Raw genomic sequence first — 16051 nt, 5'->3', positions numbered from 1 at the left:
GTGCCGCCGCGGCAGCCGCGTTCCCGCCCTGCCGGGTCTGACGCGACCGCGCCGCCGCGGCGCTTTGTGCTCCGCCCGCCGCTGATGCTGCGTGCTCGGGACGACGGGCTCCGCGGTTGCATCGTCTGAGGCTGGCCGCCAGGCGCCAAAGTCGGCATCATGTCGCTGCCTCCGGAGAAAGCCTCGGAGCTCAAGCAGCTCATCCACCAGCAGCTGAGCAAGGTGAGGAGCGCGGGCGGACCGGCCCCGAGCTCTCTCGGTGGGGACCCGAGCTTCGGCCGGGAGTGCTGACGGCTCTGCAGCCGGCGTGTGGGACGGCTGGGAAACGGAGGCGATCGCTGGCGATTTCCTCCAGTTCAGGTAGAAGTAGTCCAAGGCGAGGTGTCAGGGTTACTCTTAGCCAGGAACCCCGATCTGCAGTAAGAGGATCATAAATGACTGACAACGAACGCATTTACCCCACTCGGGGCTTCCAGGAGAAAGAAGCGCGAGTTTCAACCTGCGGCGCTCGACTGCTGCCTGTAAGCTGAAGTAATAAAGCCTCTTTATGGTGTGTTCGTGCGCCAGGGTTTGTGCCGGGTCTCTGGCTTCTTTCGTCGAATCCTCCAAACAGTCTCACTTTTCCATCCTATAGGCAAGGGAGTAGGGCTGACAAGTAAGTTTAGAGTTGCAAGTTGAATTAGCGGAAAGCTGAAATAACTCGCTTTTGGGTCTGCCTCCTCCCAGGTTTGTGTTTCTCTACTTCCCCTCTAAAGATTGGTTTTCATTAATTTATTTGTGGGCAACCAGCAATAAAGGTAGTTAGTTGATAACCAACCAGTTCACACTTGATCTTAGCCAAAAGGCGGAGAAGCGATTAACCAACCAGTTCAGATTGCTTCTAGTATTTTGCTCAAAAGTCTCACCTCTTAAAAGCTTACTTTTATTGGCATTGGCCGTTAGTTTTAGAAGGCGAAAACTCTAGAAGTGGTATTTATTTAACAGCTTTAGAATATTGTAAATTGTGAGTTTTCTCCACAGATGGATGTCCATGGCAGGATAAGAGAAATTCTCGCCGAGACTATACGAGAAGAATTGGCACCTGATCAACAACATTTATCCACAGAAGATCTGATCAAAGCTCTTAGACGTCGAGGAATCATTGATGATGTAATGAAAGAACTTAATTTTGTGACTGTGAGTAATTTTTTAGGCAAGCAAATTGAAAGTGTGACTATTTGTTGTGTCTAAGTTTGTAGGGTCCATACCTGGGTTTCTTCATTTGTAAAACCACTATAATTTCATTCTGTCTAGTAATAGCTCTTTTTCTTAGGGTTTGTTTTTGGTTTTGTTTTTCGAGACAGGGTTCCTCTGTGCAACAGTCCTGGCTGTCCTGGAACTCACTCTGTAGACCAGGCTGGCCTCTTACTAACAGAGATCCCCGAAATACCACTGCTTCTCCATTTTTTCTTAGTTTTTAAAAAAGGACTTGTTTTATGTGTGTGGTGATTTGCCTGCATGTGTCTGTGTACCACTTGCATGCCTGGTGGTCAGGAAGGGCTTCGGTCCCCTGGAAATGGAGTGAACCACCATCATCAGTCAGGGTGTTGGGAATTGAACCTGGGTCCTCTGCAAGAGCAACAGGTGCTCTAAACTACAGCTCCTATAATATCGTTCTGTCAGGTGGTTGTTGTTGCTTTTCTTTTCTTTTTCCAGGCAGCGTTTCTTTGTGTATCCCTGGCTGTCCTGGAACTTGCTTTGTAGATCAAGCTGGCCTTGAACTCAGAGATCCTGCCTGCCTCTGCCTCCTGAGTGCTGGGATTAAAGTGGACCGCCACCACCCCCCAGCTCCTTTTCTAAGGTTTTCAGTTGGCCCCAACCTGAGTTGGCAGATAGTGCTGATGAGATGGGAGGTGTACACCATACTTCCCTCTCTGAAGTGGAGAAACTCCTGTTACTCTGTAGATGTCTTTTCTTCAGTTAGGCATGAGTTTAAAACAAGTACACTTATACAGTTCCTTAAGGAAAAAACTGACTGCACAAACCCCTCAGATCTCTACAAATAGGTCAGTAGTGGGATGTCTCCTGGTGAGCTTAGTAAGTAGGCCTTATTTTGAAAATGAGGCAATAATGGAAAACTGTGACCTCAATACAGGAATAATAGTCTACTAGAAATAGGATGGACTCATACCCGGGAGAGTTGGGCACTTTAGTACACTATCATCTTTTGGGTTTTGAGGTTTGCAAACCCATTTGTTATAAAAACTGACCTATTAACAGGCTCTGCTTTATGAATGTTACTTTTTATGTCTTTGTTTGTTTGTTTGGGTTTTTTGTTGTTGTTGTTTTGCTTTTTTGAGACAGGGTCTCACTGTATAGCTCTGGCTGTCCTGGAACTCACTATATAGACAAAGTGGCCCTGAGATCACAGAAATCCCCCTACCTCTGTCTTCCAAGTGCTGGGAGTAAAGGTAAATGCCACTATCCCCAAAAGCCAAACGTTATATAGGGATTAAAGGAAGTTTAGCCTTGTTTAAGGTATTGGTTTGTTTTAAGGCCAGGCTTGGTGGCGCATGCCTTTAGTTCCAGCACTCTTGAGGCAAACAGACAGAGCTCTGTGAGTTCGAGGCCAGCTTGGTCTACACAGCAGCCTCCAGGACAGCCAGGGCTACACAGAGAAACCTAGTCTCAAAACAACAACAAAAAGCTTAAAAAGAAAAATGTGGATGGCAAGATTTAAAGACAATTGAATCCCTTCGTATTAGACTTTTACCAGTTAGATCTCTTTTATGCGGGAGTTTATTTTCACTTTAATTAGGCTAGCAGATAAAGGCTTTAGTTTGTTTTTATCGCTTTTTTTTTATACTTTTGAAGGCAGTATGACCTAATCTCTTGCTCTACGTCCTAGAGTAGCTTTGTGAAGGAGCCTAATCCTATAGTGCTTTGTTCTGCTACTGCCGTTCTCTTAACTAGAATCTTTATTTCCTCACTTTTATTTTTTCCCTCTACTTTTCTAGGACAGTGTTGATCAAGAACTCCCTTCTCCAAAGCAAGCTGTTGCTTTTGATAAACAATCAACATTAAAAAAAAGTATGTATATACAGATATATATTTTTAACAGAAACTTGTTTGTGGTTGGAAATGGACATGCTACAGTGTTTGGTATTTGATAGAAAACATTTCAAGTTTTTCTTTTCAAAATGAAGTACTTAAAATTTGTCATTAGTTAACCTAAAACTTAGATGCTGTTTTGTGTGAAATAGATCAGATATACTATATAGTATATCCAAAATCAGGAGCATTGATTTCTGATGTTGTAATGATATATTTTATAAAAACTGATGGTACAGTGCCTTTTATCCCAGCACTTGGGAGGCAGAGGCAGCTGGATCTCTGTGAGTTCAAGGCCAGCCTGGTCTACAGAATGAGTTCCAGGGCAGCCAAGGATATATAGAGAGACCCTGTCTCCAAAAACAGAGAAAGCAAACTATCTGTGCTTGCTATTTAATGGTGAAATAATTATTTGACAAATACAGTTACTAAGTTGATAATGATCTGAGTTGGCTTGTGGAGGTGATTTCATGCTTTATAAACAGCTAAAAAGCAAAGGTACAGCTAACCTTGGCTTTGATTCTCTCAACTGTAACAAGTCTGTAAATTGAGTAAAGACTATCATATTATAGATCTCTGCTTGCTATACTGCAAATGATTCTGCTACATAGTAAACTGGGTGGTTCATTTTTTTATTTCAGTCAAAGTCTTTGTTTCTGTCAAGTCGTTTCTAATGTCTTGATCACATTCATTCAGTTATCTGGCAGTTTCCTCATATGTTGCTACACTTTGCAGCTAATGTTGATCCAACACGGAGGTATCTTTACCTTCAGGTTTTGGGTGGAAAAGCTTTCTTGGAACATCTGCAAGAACCTGAGCCTTTACCAGGACAAATTTGTTCGACGTTTACTTTATGTTTACATTATCGGAACCAACGTTTCCGCTCAAAGCCTGTTCCATGTGCTTGTGAGCCAGATTTCCATGACGGATTTCTGCTTGAAGTTCACAGAGAAAGTTTAGGTAAGAAACAGTAATGACACCTAATAAAATGTGTTTGCTTTTTGTTTATTGCAGAACAACTACAGCAATCTGTGCTATAGAGAGATTGTGAACCCAGCCTGGGGGCTCCACTTTGAATCCCAGCACTCAGGGCACAGAGGCAGTCAGAGCTCTGAGTTGCCTAGTGAGACCTTGGGGGTTGGGGGAGGAGAGATTGATTATGGTAAATGAGTATCTCTAGTTTTTTGTTCAGTTTTAACCCCTTAGTACTATTTCTTATTTAAATGAGTTCTTACCTGCTTCTTGCTCTATTCACTAATTTTCTCTTAATTTTTTTCTATGTTAATTGGTTTTGTTTTGTTTTTAGTTAATTGCTTATATCTATCATGTACATAGTCTTTTGTACTTTCAAGTACTGGAATTACAAGTATGTGCCACCACACCTAGTTTGAAACTTAACAGTCTAAGTTTGAATCTGGTTGTGGTGGTTAGTGTTTATAATCCTTATAATCCTATCACATGGCCAGTTTTAGGGGGGGGAGGAGCTAAGGCAGGAGAATTTCAAGTTGGAGCCCAGCCTGGGTTACATAGTGAGACCATGTCTCAAAAACATCACACAATGCCGGGCGGTGGTGGCGCACGCCTTTAATCCCAGCACTCGGGAGGCAGAGCCAGGCGGATCTCTGTGAGTTCGAGGCCAGCCTGGGCTACCAAGTGAGTTCCAGGAAAAAGGCGCAAAGCTACACAGAGAAACCCTGTCTCGAAAAACCAAAAAAAAAAAAAAAAAAAAAAAAACATCACACATTAAAAAAAAAGTCAAAGTTTATATAATGTATCAATGCATTAGATATATTTTACTTATCAACTTAAAGCCATAAAGCAAGCAAAATTGCAGAAGTCTGCCTAAATAATTTAGTGCCTTTAAAAGCTGCCTCAGAGCCGGGCAGTGGTGGCGCACGCCTTTAATCCCAGCACTCGGGAGGCAGAGCCAGGAGGATCTCTATGAGTTCGAGGCCAGCCTGGACTACCAAGTGAGTTCCAGGAAAGGCGCAAAGCTACACAGAGAAACCCTGTCTCGAAAAATCCAAAAAAAAAAAAGCTGCCTCAGAGATTTTTACCTTTTCCATTGTTTTTATGAGCTGGGGTTTCAAGTAGCCCAGCGTCCTTGAACTTAGTGTGTAGCTGAGGGCGGCCCTAAGCTTCTGACTCTCCTGCCTACACCCTCTAGTGCTTGAGTTTTAGGTGTGTGCCAACCTAAATGGTTTATTTGAGGCTGAGGTCAAACCCAAGGCCTTGTCCATAATAGACAAGCGCTCTACAAATTGAGCTAAACCCCAGTACTTTTGAGATTTTTTTTCTCCTTATAAAAATGTTTGTTTGTTTGAGGTTTTTGTTTGTTTGTTTGTTTTTCAAGACAGGGTTTTTCTGTATAGTCCTGGAACTCACTCTGTAGACCATTAACTTTTTTTTAGTTTTTCGAGACAGGGTTTCTCTGTGTAGCTTTGCGCCTTTCCTGGAACTCACTCTGTAGCCCAGGCTGGCCTCGAACTCACAGAGATCCGCCTGGCTCTGCCTCCTGAGTGCTGGGATTAAAGGTGTGCACCACCACCACCACCCGGCAAACATTAACATTTTTAAAGGGAGGCTACTGTGGTGGTGCACGCCTTTAATCCCAGTCCTTGGGAGGCAGAGGCAGATGGATCTCTGAGTTCTAGGCCAGCCTGGTCTAGGGTTCCAAGGACTGCCAGGACTACACAGAGAAACTCTGTCTTAAAAAACCAAAAAGAGAGAAAGAAAGGAAGAAAATGTTAATGCATACCCCCCCCCCACCCACACACACACACACACACGAAGACTTTTAAGAAATGTTAATTAGTTGGGCAGTTGTGGCGCATGCCTTTAATCCCAGCACTTGGGAGACAGAGGTAGGTGGATTGAACATCTGGCATTAATGTGAGTTCTAAGGTTCTGACCATTGGTCCTCTTGGTTGTGCAGCATGTACTATAACAACTACTAAGTCATCTTGGCCCCTGGCTCTTTCAGTTTTATGTAGATAATACTGTGATAATTTCTGGAGTTGTAGAATGAATGTAATTTGAGGATTAATGTTGACATGTGGTAGGGTTTTATATTTTTATTTTACGTGTATGGGCATTGTGCCTGCATATATGTGCGTTTGTACACAATATGTGTTGTGCAGTGCCCACAGAGGCCAGCAGAGGGCATAAGATCCCCTGGAACTGGAGTTACAGAGGGCTGTGATGGGCCATGTCGGTGCTGGGAATTGAACCCTCAGGCTCTGCAAGAACAAGTGTTCTTAGTCACTGAGCCATCTGTCCACACCAGTTTTAGGGTTCTCTTTTTGGTGTGTATGTGCTTTTTTTGAGATGGATCTCACTAAGTACTCTGACAGGACTTGAACTCAAAGATCATACTACTTCTACCTTCAGAGTGCTGGGATTGGAGGTATGTACACCTCACCTAGCTGATGGCCTTTTCTTTGTAGTATTATATAATATCATTAATTCTTTTCAAGAATAGAATTTTCATGAATCAGGAAGAATTGACTACAGTAAGTAACGTAAGTAAATAACTTCTAAATAAGTCGTCATACTCTGCTAGTCCTATCAAATATCAGTCATTGAAATGGGATGATATTTTTTTCCCCCAGATTCTGGCATACTTTTAGAGACCTCACCAAATTATTTCATTGTATGTAAGCTTATTTAGTATACTTTTCAGTAAGTGTGTGTGTGATGTGTGTATGTATGTTATGTATGTATGTGTATACCTGAGTGCTGTGTGTGTGTGTGTGTGTGTGTGTGTGTGTGTGTGTGTGTGTGCGCGCGCGCATGTGTGTGCATGTGGTGCTGGGTATGAAATCAAAGGCTTTGGGCATGCTAGGTAATCACTGCCATTTAGCTACACCCTCAGCTTGTAAAATGATTCTGTGTCCCTAAGTAATACATAATACATGTATTTTGTCTTTGGTTTGTGTTGCTAGGTGATGGAACTAGAATGGCTGATTCAACAACAATGTTATCAATAAGTGATCCAATTCACATGGTGCTGATCAAAACAGACATATTTGGTGAGACCACTTTAGTGGCATCCTATTTTCTGGAATGGAGATCAGTTTTGGGCTCAGAAAATGGAGTGACCAGTCTGACTGTGGAACTTATGGGTGTAGGTATGATGATTAGTGTCACTCTTACCTTTTTATAAATATTGTTTGTAAATACATTTTATGTCAACAAAAGGGCTTTACAGGAGGGAGACCTGTAAAACAGCGTTTAATCAGAATTTCAGTAGTAAGTTGTCTCAGGAATATCTGGAAGAACAATGTACCATAGTTCTTCAAAGTCAGTCTGGCTTATCTAAAGGAATTTTTTTTTTCCTGGAAAATGAATAGAAATTTTGGAGGTTCACCATTTTTTTTTTTTTGGTTAATTAAATATAAAGTTATAAAGAAAACCAGGATTCTTTTAAACACACATGAGTACATGTATGCATAAGCTTCTCCTGATGTGCCCAAGAGTACAGCATATCCCCATCACTACAGTGGTTCTTAGGGGCAGGTTATGGGTTATTTTGTTTTGGATTATGGCTGGAATGAGTTCTCCATATAGAGCAGTTGGCCTGCCTCAGGCTGGGATTCTTGTCGTGTATCGCTGTGCCAGCGTCATACCAGTGGTTATTGATGAATGAGTAGACGGATGTTCCTCTAGCCCCTTCCAGTAGACAAATGAAATCTGAAAGGGTTGCTAGCTTGTTCATCATCATCAGGAACAATGAACAGTAAAGGACAGAGGTTGCACATTATTACTTCCTTGGATTTTGCATACCGCCTGCTATGCAGTATATATTAGCTCATAAACTGAGGAAAACTAAAGCTACTAATGTTTTATCTATAACATATAATGGAGTTGCATTAGTATTGCAGCTTATCCATACAAGTTAAACTTGGGACTACATGACGGCTCAGTGGTTAAGATGCTGCACAGGCATGAGGAGCCGAGTTCTATCCCCAGCGCCCACATACAAAGCTGGGCATGGCGGCATGCATCTGTAACCCCAGCTCTTGATGGCAGTGGAGACATGCAAATTCTGGGAACTCACTGTCCAGCCAGTCTAGCTAATTGGTGAGCTCCAGGTTCCTTGAGGAACTTTGTCTCAAAAGCTAAGGCTGAGGGCAGTAGTGGAAGGGACCCGGCATCAGCCTCTGGTCTCCACACTCATGTGAATGGGCAAGGCCATCTACATACACATATGCATGAGCAAGCACACATACAGGGGAAAGAAAGAAAGCTAAATTTGGTCAGTAGACAGCAAGGCCTTAGTAATTTGGAATCTAAATCAGACTCAAAATAGGTCTGTATTTAAATAAAAAGAACTAAAGTTCTGTTTACACGAGATTTGTTTTAAAAAGTGATTTCCGGTCTTGTCTTCACAAATAGGCCTGGGCCTGGAGAGATGGCTCAGTGGTTGAGAGCACTGGCTGCTGTTCTAGAGGACCCACGTTCTGTATACAGCATCCACAGAGTGGCTCACTAGTGATTGTTAGTTAACTGCAGTCTCTGGGGATCTGGTCTCCAAGGGCACTGCATGCACAAGGTGCAAGATAGATATTCCTGCAAGCACTCATAACTCTAAAATCAAAAACTCAAAATCACACAACAAAAGTAGGCCTAACATGGTAATCCTAACAATGACCTGGAAATAAGTATATACTGATTTGCATAAGAAGTAATAAATAGTCATATATATATCATGGGTCCAAAACGTGCTGTGATAAGAAAGGGTAAACAGAATTACTGTATCTGTTAAAAAGTTTGAATACTTTCTTAATTGTCATGGAGACAATCTTAACAGTTGCTTTGGTTTTGTACTTAATGTAAAATCTAGTTGGAACTATATACTTAAAGATATAAATTTAAGGGGCTGGAGAGAGATGGCTCATTGGTTAATAGCACTGGCTGTTCTTCCAGAGGACCTGGATTCAATTCCCAGCACCCACATGGCAGCTTACAACTGTCTGTATCTCCAGTTCCAGGGGATCTGATACCTTCACACCAGTGCACATAAAATAAAGTTAAATAAAAAAAGCATTAACAAATTCCAAAAATATGAAAAAAAATGTAAATTTAAGAATTCCAAATCCATGAGGTCAGAAAAGTTCCTTAAATTTTTTTTTAGAGAGCTAAGAATATATTTAATGTTATAATTATGTGCTTTAGTAAAAAAAAAAAATTTTTTTGATTTGGTTCATTTTAAAACTTTGAATCATTTTAAATATGAATATTAAGTGTAATGTTGAGTATTATCATTCTACTTAGGTGATAAAGCACCTTACTCCTAAAGTATTTTGGTTATACTTTGATTGACAAAATACACATAGTCCTGAAAGTCCTATGTTTTAAATAGTTTAAGTAGAGTTTTAACTATTTATTTGTATTTATAGGCACAGAATCAAAAGTTTCTGTGGGAATTTTAAACATAAAGCTTGAGATGTACCCACCACTCAACCAAACACTATCTCAAGAAGTAGTGAACACGCAGGTAAGTCAGTTTCTCTTCTTTATACATTTGCCTTAGTTGTAGGAAGTATTTACCCCAGAAAGTATTTTCTGTTTAGAAAAAAAATAACATTCCTGTTCAGATGTGTACTATAAAATTAACCAGAGGGATAGAAAAAGAACTAGAAAGCTGGCGCTGCCGGGCTTTAATCCCAGCACTCGGGAGGAGGCAGAGCCAGGCAGATCTCTGTGAGTTCAAGGCCAGCCTGATCTACAGAGCAAGATCCAGGACAGGCACCAAAACTACACAGAGAAACCCTGTCTCGAAAAACAACAACAACAAAAAAGAAAGACAGAAAGAAAGGAAAGGAAAGGAAAGGAAAGAAAGAAAGAAAGAAAGAAGGAAAGAAAGAAAAAGCTGGGGCTGGTGGTGCAGCTCAGTGGTAGTGCTTGCTAAGCATGTACAAGGCCCCGGGTTTGATCAAACTCCAGGACTAGAAGTGTGACCAGGAGAGAGTCACAGAGTTGAAGGGGTATGGAGTAGCATCATGGGTCGGTATCTAAACAAGCTTTATTGCATTTGCATGTGTTTGTGTGCATTGGGAGTGGGGCTGTGCTGCTGTGTGACTTTCAGGAGTGGACGCTGTCATTGCACCATGCGGGTCCCGGGGATCAAGCTCAGGTCCTTAGACTTTTGTGGGTAGACACCTTGGCCTGTGGTGCCATCTTCATTTCATAGACATTTACTGAGAGCTTGGTCTTTGTGTAATCCTCTGTAGAATGCTTGGGGAGGCTTTCTTTCCTGCTGGGGTACAGCCTTGGCTCGAGTTCAGGTCCTGAGACAGGAAGGAGCACAAGGAAATTCTGACCACCAGATGGATTGCACACAAGTGGCCCTGAATAGCTTGAGCCATCTTTATTTACCCTTTAACGGAGCTTGTTCTACCAGGCTTACATAAACAGTTCTATTATTAGTTTCTGTTTTTGACTTCTAAGAATTACATTGTAGTCATCATAAAAGCCCCCCTTTGTTCCCCTTTATGCTTCCCTGAACACATTTTCCCGTCCCCTACATAATAACTTCATGCTAGACTTCGAGTTCAGTACTTTTGCAGGCTTAGCTAAATACCGAGCTAGGCACATCCTGCTCTTGCAGCACTTATGCCGGCTGGCAACTGCTTGAGTTAAAAAGTTAAAAGGTTGTAGCCATAGGTCCATTGCTTAAGGACAACAATATTTGAACCTGAAAAATGTTTTCATATACCTTTATGCTGGTCTGTGGTGGCGCACACCTTTAATTCCAGCACTCAGGAAGTAGAGACAGGTGGATCTCTGAGTTCTAATCTAGCCTGATCTACAGAGCGAGTTCCAGGACAGCCAAGGCTATACAGCGAAACCTTGTCTCAGAAAAAAAAAAAGATATGCTTTTATATTGTTCTCTGGCCTATTAGAGGGTCCTACTTGTCTCAGTCTCTCTGTAAAAGGTAGACTTTGATAAGGCACTCTTCCCATTCCACCATACCATTCTTCTTCCACCAATATAAGCCCTTGTGGATGGTTAAGATGGATCTATCCATCCCACATTTTGCATTGCATTTTTTCCTATATTGAGTCAGAGAAGTTCTCAGGGTTAGGAATTGCAGTTAGTAATTCCAGATAAGAAATTTGAGAAGCATTAGCCTCCTGCCTAATCTTATGGGAAAACATTTGAGAAAACAGAATTTCCAGGGAAAATTACAGCTGTCACATGTGTGACTGACAAAGTGAAACTGAAAACCACCAAAAGAATCAACAGCAGCTGGGCGGTGGTGGCGCACGCCTTTAATCCCAGCATATGGGAGGCAGAGCCAGGTGGATCTATGTGAGTTCGAGGCCAGCCTGGGCTACCAAGTGAGTTCCAGGAAAGGCGCAAAGCTACACAGAGAAACCCTGTCTCAAAAAACAAAAAAACAAAAAAAAAAAAAGAAAAAAAATCAACAGCATAATTAAAGAGAAAAGAGCCTGCAAGCCCTGTGAATCCAGCAGTGTCCTGCGCTGCCCAAAGTCCACTGGTCTTTGCCAAGTGAGAGAGGGCCTCCACGGACTTTGCCCCTCTCAGAGATCCGTTGGACAGGCATTCATACACTGGTCTGAGACTCGGCTGCTCGGCCCCTGTACTCTCCTAACTATACTGTCGGGTCTCAGCAGTGACTACCTGTGTTTTGTGAGATCACCAGATTTCTCAGTCCCTTGCGTTGGATTTCTGTGTCCTTGGTCCTCAGTTGCAGCTGTGGCTCTGCTTTCTTGTGGAATAATTCTTCTTGACTGTGTACTCTAGTCTTGGAGTTGTACTTTTATGCAACCCCATCATTCCCCCCCCCCCCCCCCAGACAGGGTTTCTCTGTGTAACTTTGCGCCTTTTCCTGGAACTCACTTGGTAGCCCAGGCTGGCCTCGAACTCACAGAGATCCGCCTGGTTCTGCCTCCCGAGTGCTGGGATTAAAGGCGTGCGCCACCACCGCCCGGCCCCATCATGTTTTATGGTCTTAGACTTTCTCCCTCTCCCCTTCTTTCCTCCCAACCACCTACTCTGTGGTACTGGACACAAACCCAGGGCCTTGCAACATGCTAGGCAATATAGTCTTGTTATCTCTTAGTTTTATTGCTCTTTTACTTTAATATATTTTACCTATTTGCTATACTAGGGATTGAACTGAGGGCCTTACACATGGTAGACAAGCACTATGCCACTAAATTATAGTCATAGCCCTTTAAATTTTTATTTATTTATTATTGTATATGTGTATGTATGTTATTTATAAAAACAAATTATTTGATTTTTTTTTTTTTAATTTAAGACAAGATTTCTCTGTAGCCCTAGCTGTCCTGGATCTCACTCTGTAGACTAGGCTGGTCTTGAACTCATAGATCCATCCCCCTTTCTCTGTCTCTCAAGTGCTGGGACTAAAGGTGCATGCCACCACTGCCCCAATAATTATTTTAATTACAATTTATTTTGTTGGGGTTTTGTTGTTGTTTTGAGACAAGAGTGCCTGGGCTCAAAGTTTGTTGTTTTTGAATTGGGAATTGAATCCAGGGGTTCTTGAATTATGTACATCTTATACCACTGAGTGTCATCCCCAGACCCGTGGGTTCTCCATTTTTTTTTTTTGACACAGGTTCTCACTGTGTAGCTTTGGCTGGCCCGAACCTCACAGAGATCCACCTGTTTTGGCCTCCCATGTGCTAGAATTAAAGGCCTGTGCCACAACACACGTCAGGTTCTTCTTTTTTTTTTTTTGTCCGAGACAGGGTTTTTCTGTGTAGTTTTGGTACCTGTCCTGGATCTCACTCTGTAGACCAGGCCGGCCTTGAACTCATAGAGATCTGCCTGACTCTGCCTCCTGAATGCTGGGTTAAAGGCGTATGCCAACGCCCCCAGCCAGGTTCTTCTTTTTAAACCTAACATTGTTTTATGTACTTATTTGCTTTTGGATATTTATTTTCTTTATATGTGTGTGTCTATGTTGGTGTATGTGCATGCATGTTGTGTGGATGCCCAAAGAATCTAGATGAGAAGGTTATAGCCCTCTGAAGTTGAAGTTAAAGGTGTTTGTGAGCCAGCCAATGTGGGTGCTAGGAATGAAACTCAGGACCTCTGGAAGAGCAGCCAGTGCTCTTAACCACTGAGCCACCTCTCCAGACCTTGACGTTTTATATTTTGTCATTTTTCTGTGGTAACAGTCATTTTTAGTGATAGCTTATTCTGTTTCATATATGTGTGTATGTACATATGTATATATACATATGTACACACACATATATATACACATATATGAAATGTCTAATTTCCAGACTTCCTTTTAAAAATCACGTTCTTTGTAAACATTTTTTAAATTTTATGTATTATTGTGTGTGCACTTAATGGGGGTGGGGGCACATGTGCCATGGTGCTTGTGTGGAGGCAAGAGGACTACTTGGTGGAGTTGATTCTCTCCTATCTTTACGTGCATTCTGGGGATCAAACTCAGGTCAGCAGGCTTACGTGACAAGCTCCTTTAACATGCTCAGCCACCTCACTGGTCTTATTCTTAAAATGTTAGTCAGGAATGCTTACTAGTCTTAAACAGATGCTAAAAACTGCCTGCAACTCTAACTCCAGGGGATCTAGTCACTTTTGGCCTCTGTGGGCACTTGCATCCACATACCTACACATACATGTAAGTTTGAGGGAAAAAAAAAGGTGGGGGGTGGGAGAAGACCAGGTACCATGTGCTAGGGATATAATAGTGCACAGGTAGCACTTTTTTTTTTTTAAGACAGGGTCTCTCTTTTATGTAGCTGTGGCTGACTTGGAACTTACTATGTAGACCAGGCTGGCCTTGAATTCACAGAGCTCTTCCTGCCTCTGCCTCCTGAGTGCTGGGATTAAAAGCATGTGCTTCCACGCCTGGCTTACAGCAGCTTATTTTTAGGAGTCTGGAGACAGTAAACAAAATGCCAGAAACAGAAGGTGTTAAATGGAAAACTTACTACAGGGTGATAGGTGATAGAATGGTTACTGGGAGGCCAATGGAGGTCAGATGTCTAGGGTAGAGAGCTGTCTGAACTGCAAGAACGTTAGTAGTAGTAATTCCAAAATTGGGCCTGTATGTTCCAGGTAGTGGGAGCTAAAGGCTTAAACAAAAGGCTTGTGTGGATGGGAGAGAGAGAAAACGAGGCAGGGCTAGAGTGAGGCAGGTAGTTTTCAGTATGGTAGGTGATTGATCTGTTTTATTATTTAAAAACTTGCGTTGTGTGCAGGGAAAGGTCACTTGGATTATTGTGTGGATTATTGACAAGTGGTTATAAAATCCGGGAAATGTTGAGTTGTTTGCAAATAAGTCAGTGTTAGGTCAAGTTGACATGGTAGCAGGGATGGAGAGCCATGGATTGTTCCAGTAATTTAGGACATTGAATTTTTTTATTTCAAGCTTGCCTTGGAACGTCAGAAAACTGCAGAGAAAGAACGATTATTTCTGGTCTATGCTAAGCAGTGGTGGAGAGAGTATTTGCAAATTCGACCTTCACACAACTCACGGCTGGTAAAGATTTTTGCACAGGTTTGTAAATCCTGTTAGACAAGTTTCATCCCTGTATTTGAGATGCAGTGCTGTAAATATTTAATTTGCACAGAAAAATATTTTCATAACACAAATGAATATTTATTTCTAAAGTAGTTATCTTTTATTCGCTAGGTCAATGGCGTAATACAATCTTTATTAACTTGGAATATTCCTTTTTTATGATACTTAAAATTCATTAAACATTTGGATACTTTATGGCTTAATCAAATTGAACTCTGTGTACAGAACAGGGGCTCTGGACATACATTGATTGTGTTAGTTTTGTTACAAAACAAAGCAAAAAACAGTAGTAAGTGCCATTGGGATGGCACAGCGAGGAAAGTGTTCACTGTGCAAGCGGGTGACCTGAGTTCAGTCCCTGGAACTCATTTAAAGGTAGAAGGAAGAACCAACTCCAGAGTTATTCTCTGACCTTCACACCTGCATTGGAGCATCATATACACACAGTAGTAAAAATAATACATAAACCTTTTTTAAAGCAATACTCAGTGCATTAATTGTGTGTAACCAATATTTCTAAGCCGAAGACCAGGGATGTTTAACTGCATAATTTCACCTAGATGCACCTTGACTCACAGTGCAGTTTCATGTTTGTGAACGTGTTGTTAGGTTGAAAGTGCCGTTAATACAGCTGACCTGCCCTGTTGTGGCTTAGCAACATAATACACTAAGGGAGATCAGTTGTTTACCTTGCAATCAGGTGACACACTGGAGCTGTGGCTACCCAGTGTTAAGAAATATTACATGCTGCAAATTACTAGTCTAGAGATTAAAATTTAAGGTATAGTTTCTACTTAATATATAAGTATAGCTTCTGAGGAATAGATCAAATAGTTTATACATGAGCTCCTATACAGTGTTAGATTATTAGATTATTTTGACATAAGTCTCAGATGTATGCATTATATATATGTGTGTATATATTATATATTATATATATGTGTATCCTGCACTCCCTAATCATTCAGACAAACTACAAATGGCTTCATTTTCTAAATAGGGAGCTTGGGAATAAGAATCCTAAATTAGCAGCTGGGCGGTAGTGGTGTATGCCTTTAATCCCAGCACTTGGGAGGCAGAGCCAGGTGGATCTCTGTGAGTTCAAGGCCAGCCTGGTCTACAGAGCAAAAGTCCTAAATTAGCATTGGTGAGAAGGAGAAAAATTGCTTCTAACTTTATATAGTGTTATCCTTGGTAAGGTATGGGATTGTATTGGAGAAGTGCTGTGTAGAAATACATTAGTGGTTCTAAAAATTGAGCAGTAGTGTTTCTATTTGCCTGAGTTAGGTTTTATTACATCAGAGCATTTTGCATCATCTCAAGTTTTAATCACCAGTGGCTCCTTTACTTGGTTGTATTAGTAATCAAAATGTTAAGAAAATGTAAGCTTTGTTAATACC

General features: G+C 41.6%; 1 protein-coding gene across 2 annotated transcripts in view; it reads left to right on the top strand.

Annotated features, from left to right (window-relative positions):
• Positions 1-36: 36 nt before the first annotated feature.
• The window catches only part of Cep76 (centrosomal protein 76), a 28202-nt gene continuing 12187 nt past the window's right edge, over positions 37-16051 (top strand). Inside the window, exons 1-7 of one of the 2 annotated variants that reach the window (XM_052742390.1) lie at positions 37-222; positions 1021-1176; positions 2997-3069; positions 3826-4050; positions 7035-7220; positions 9492-9589; positions 14499-14627. In XM_052742390.1, the coding sequence (XP_052598350.1) occupies positions 160-222; positions 1021-1176; positions 2997-3069; positions 3826-4050; positions 7035-7220; positions 9492-9589; positions 14499-14627 (930 nt within the window). In that variant the 5' untranslated portion in view covers positions 37-159. Of the gene's footprint in view, positions 223-1020; positions 1177-2431; positions 2451-2996; positions 3070-3825; positions 4051-7034; positions 7221-9491; positions 9590-14498; positions 14628-16051 lie in introns of those variants that run through there. The other variant, XM_052742391.1, reaches the window with a different exon arrangement.

Source organism: Peromyscus californicus, unplaced genomic scaffold (assembly GCF_007827085.1).
Source record: "Peromyscus californicus insignis strain IS unplaced genomic scaffold, ASM782708v3 Scaffold_17__1_contigs__length_78620276, whole genome shotgun sequence".
NCBI lineage: Eukaryota > Metazoa > Chordata > Mammalia > Rodentia > Cricetidae > Peromyscus > Peromyscus californicus.
Note: the sequence above shows the minus strand (reverse complement) of the source record. Positions and strands in the feature narration are given on the sequence as shown.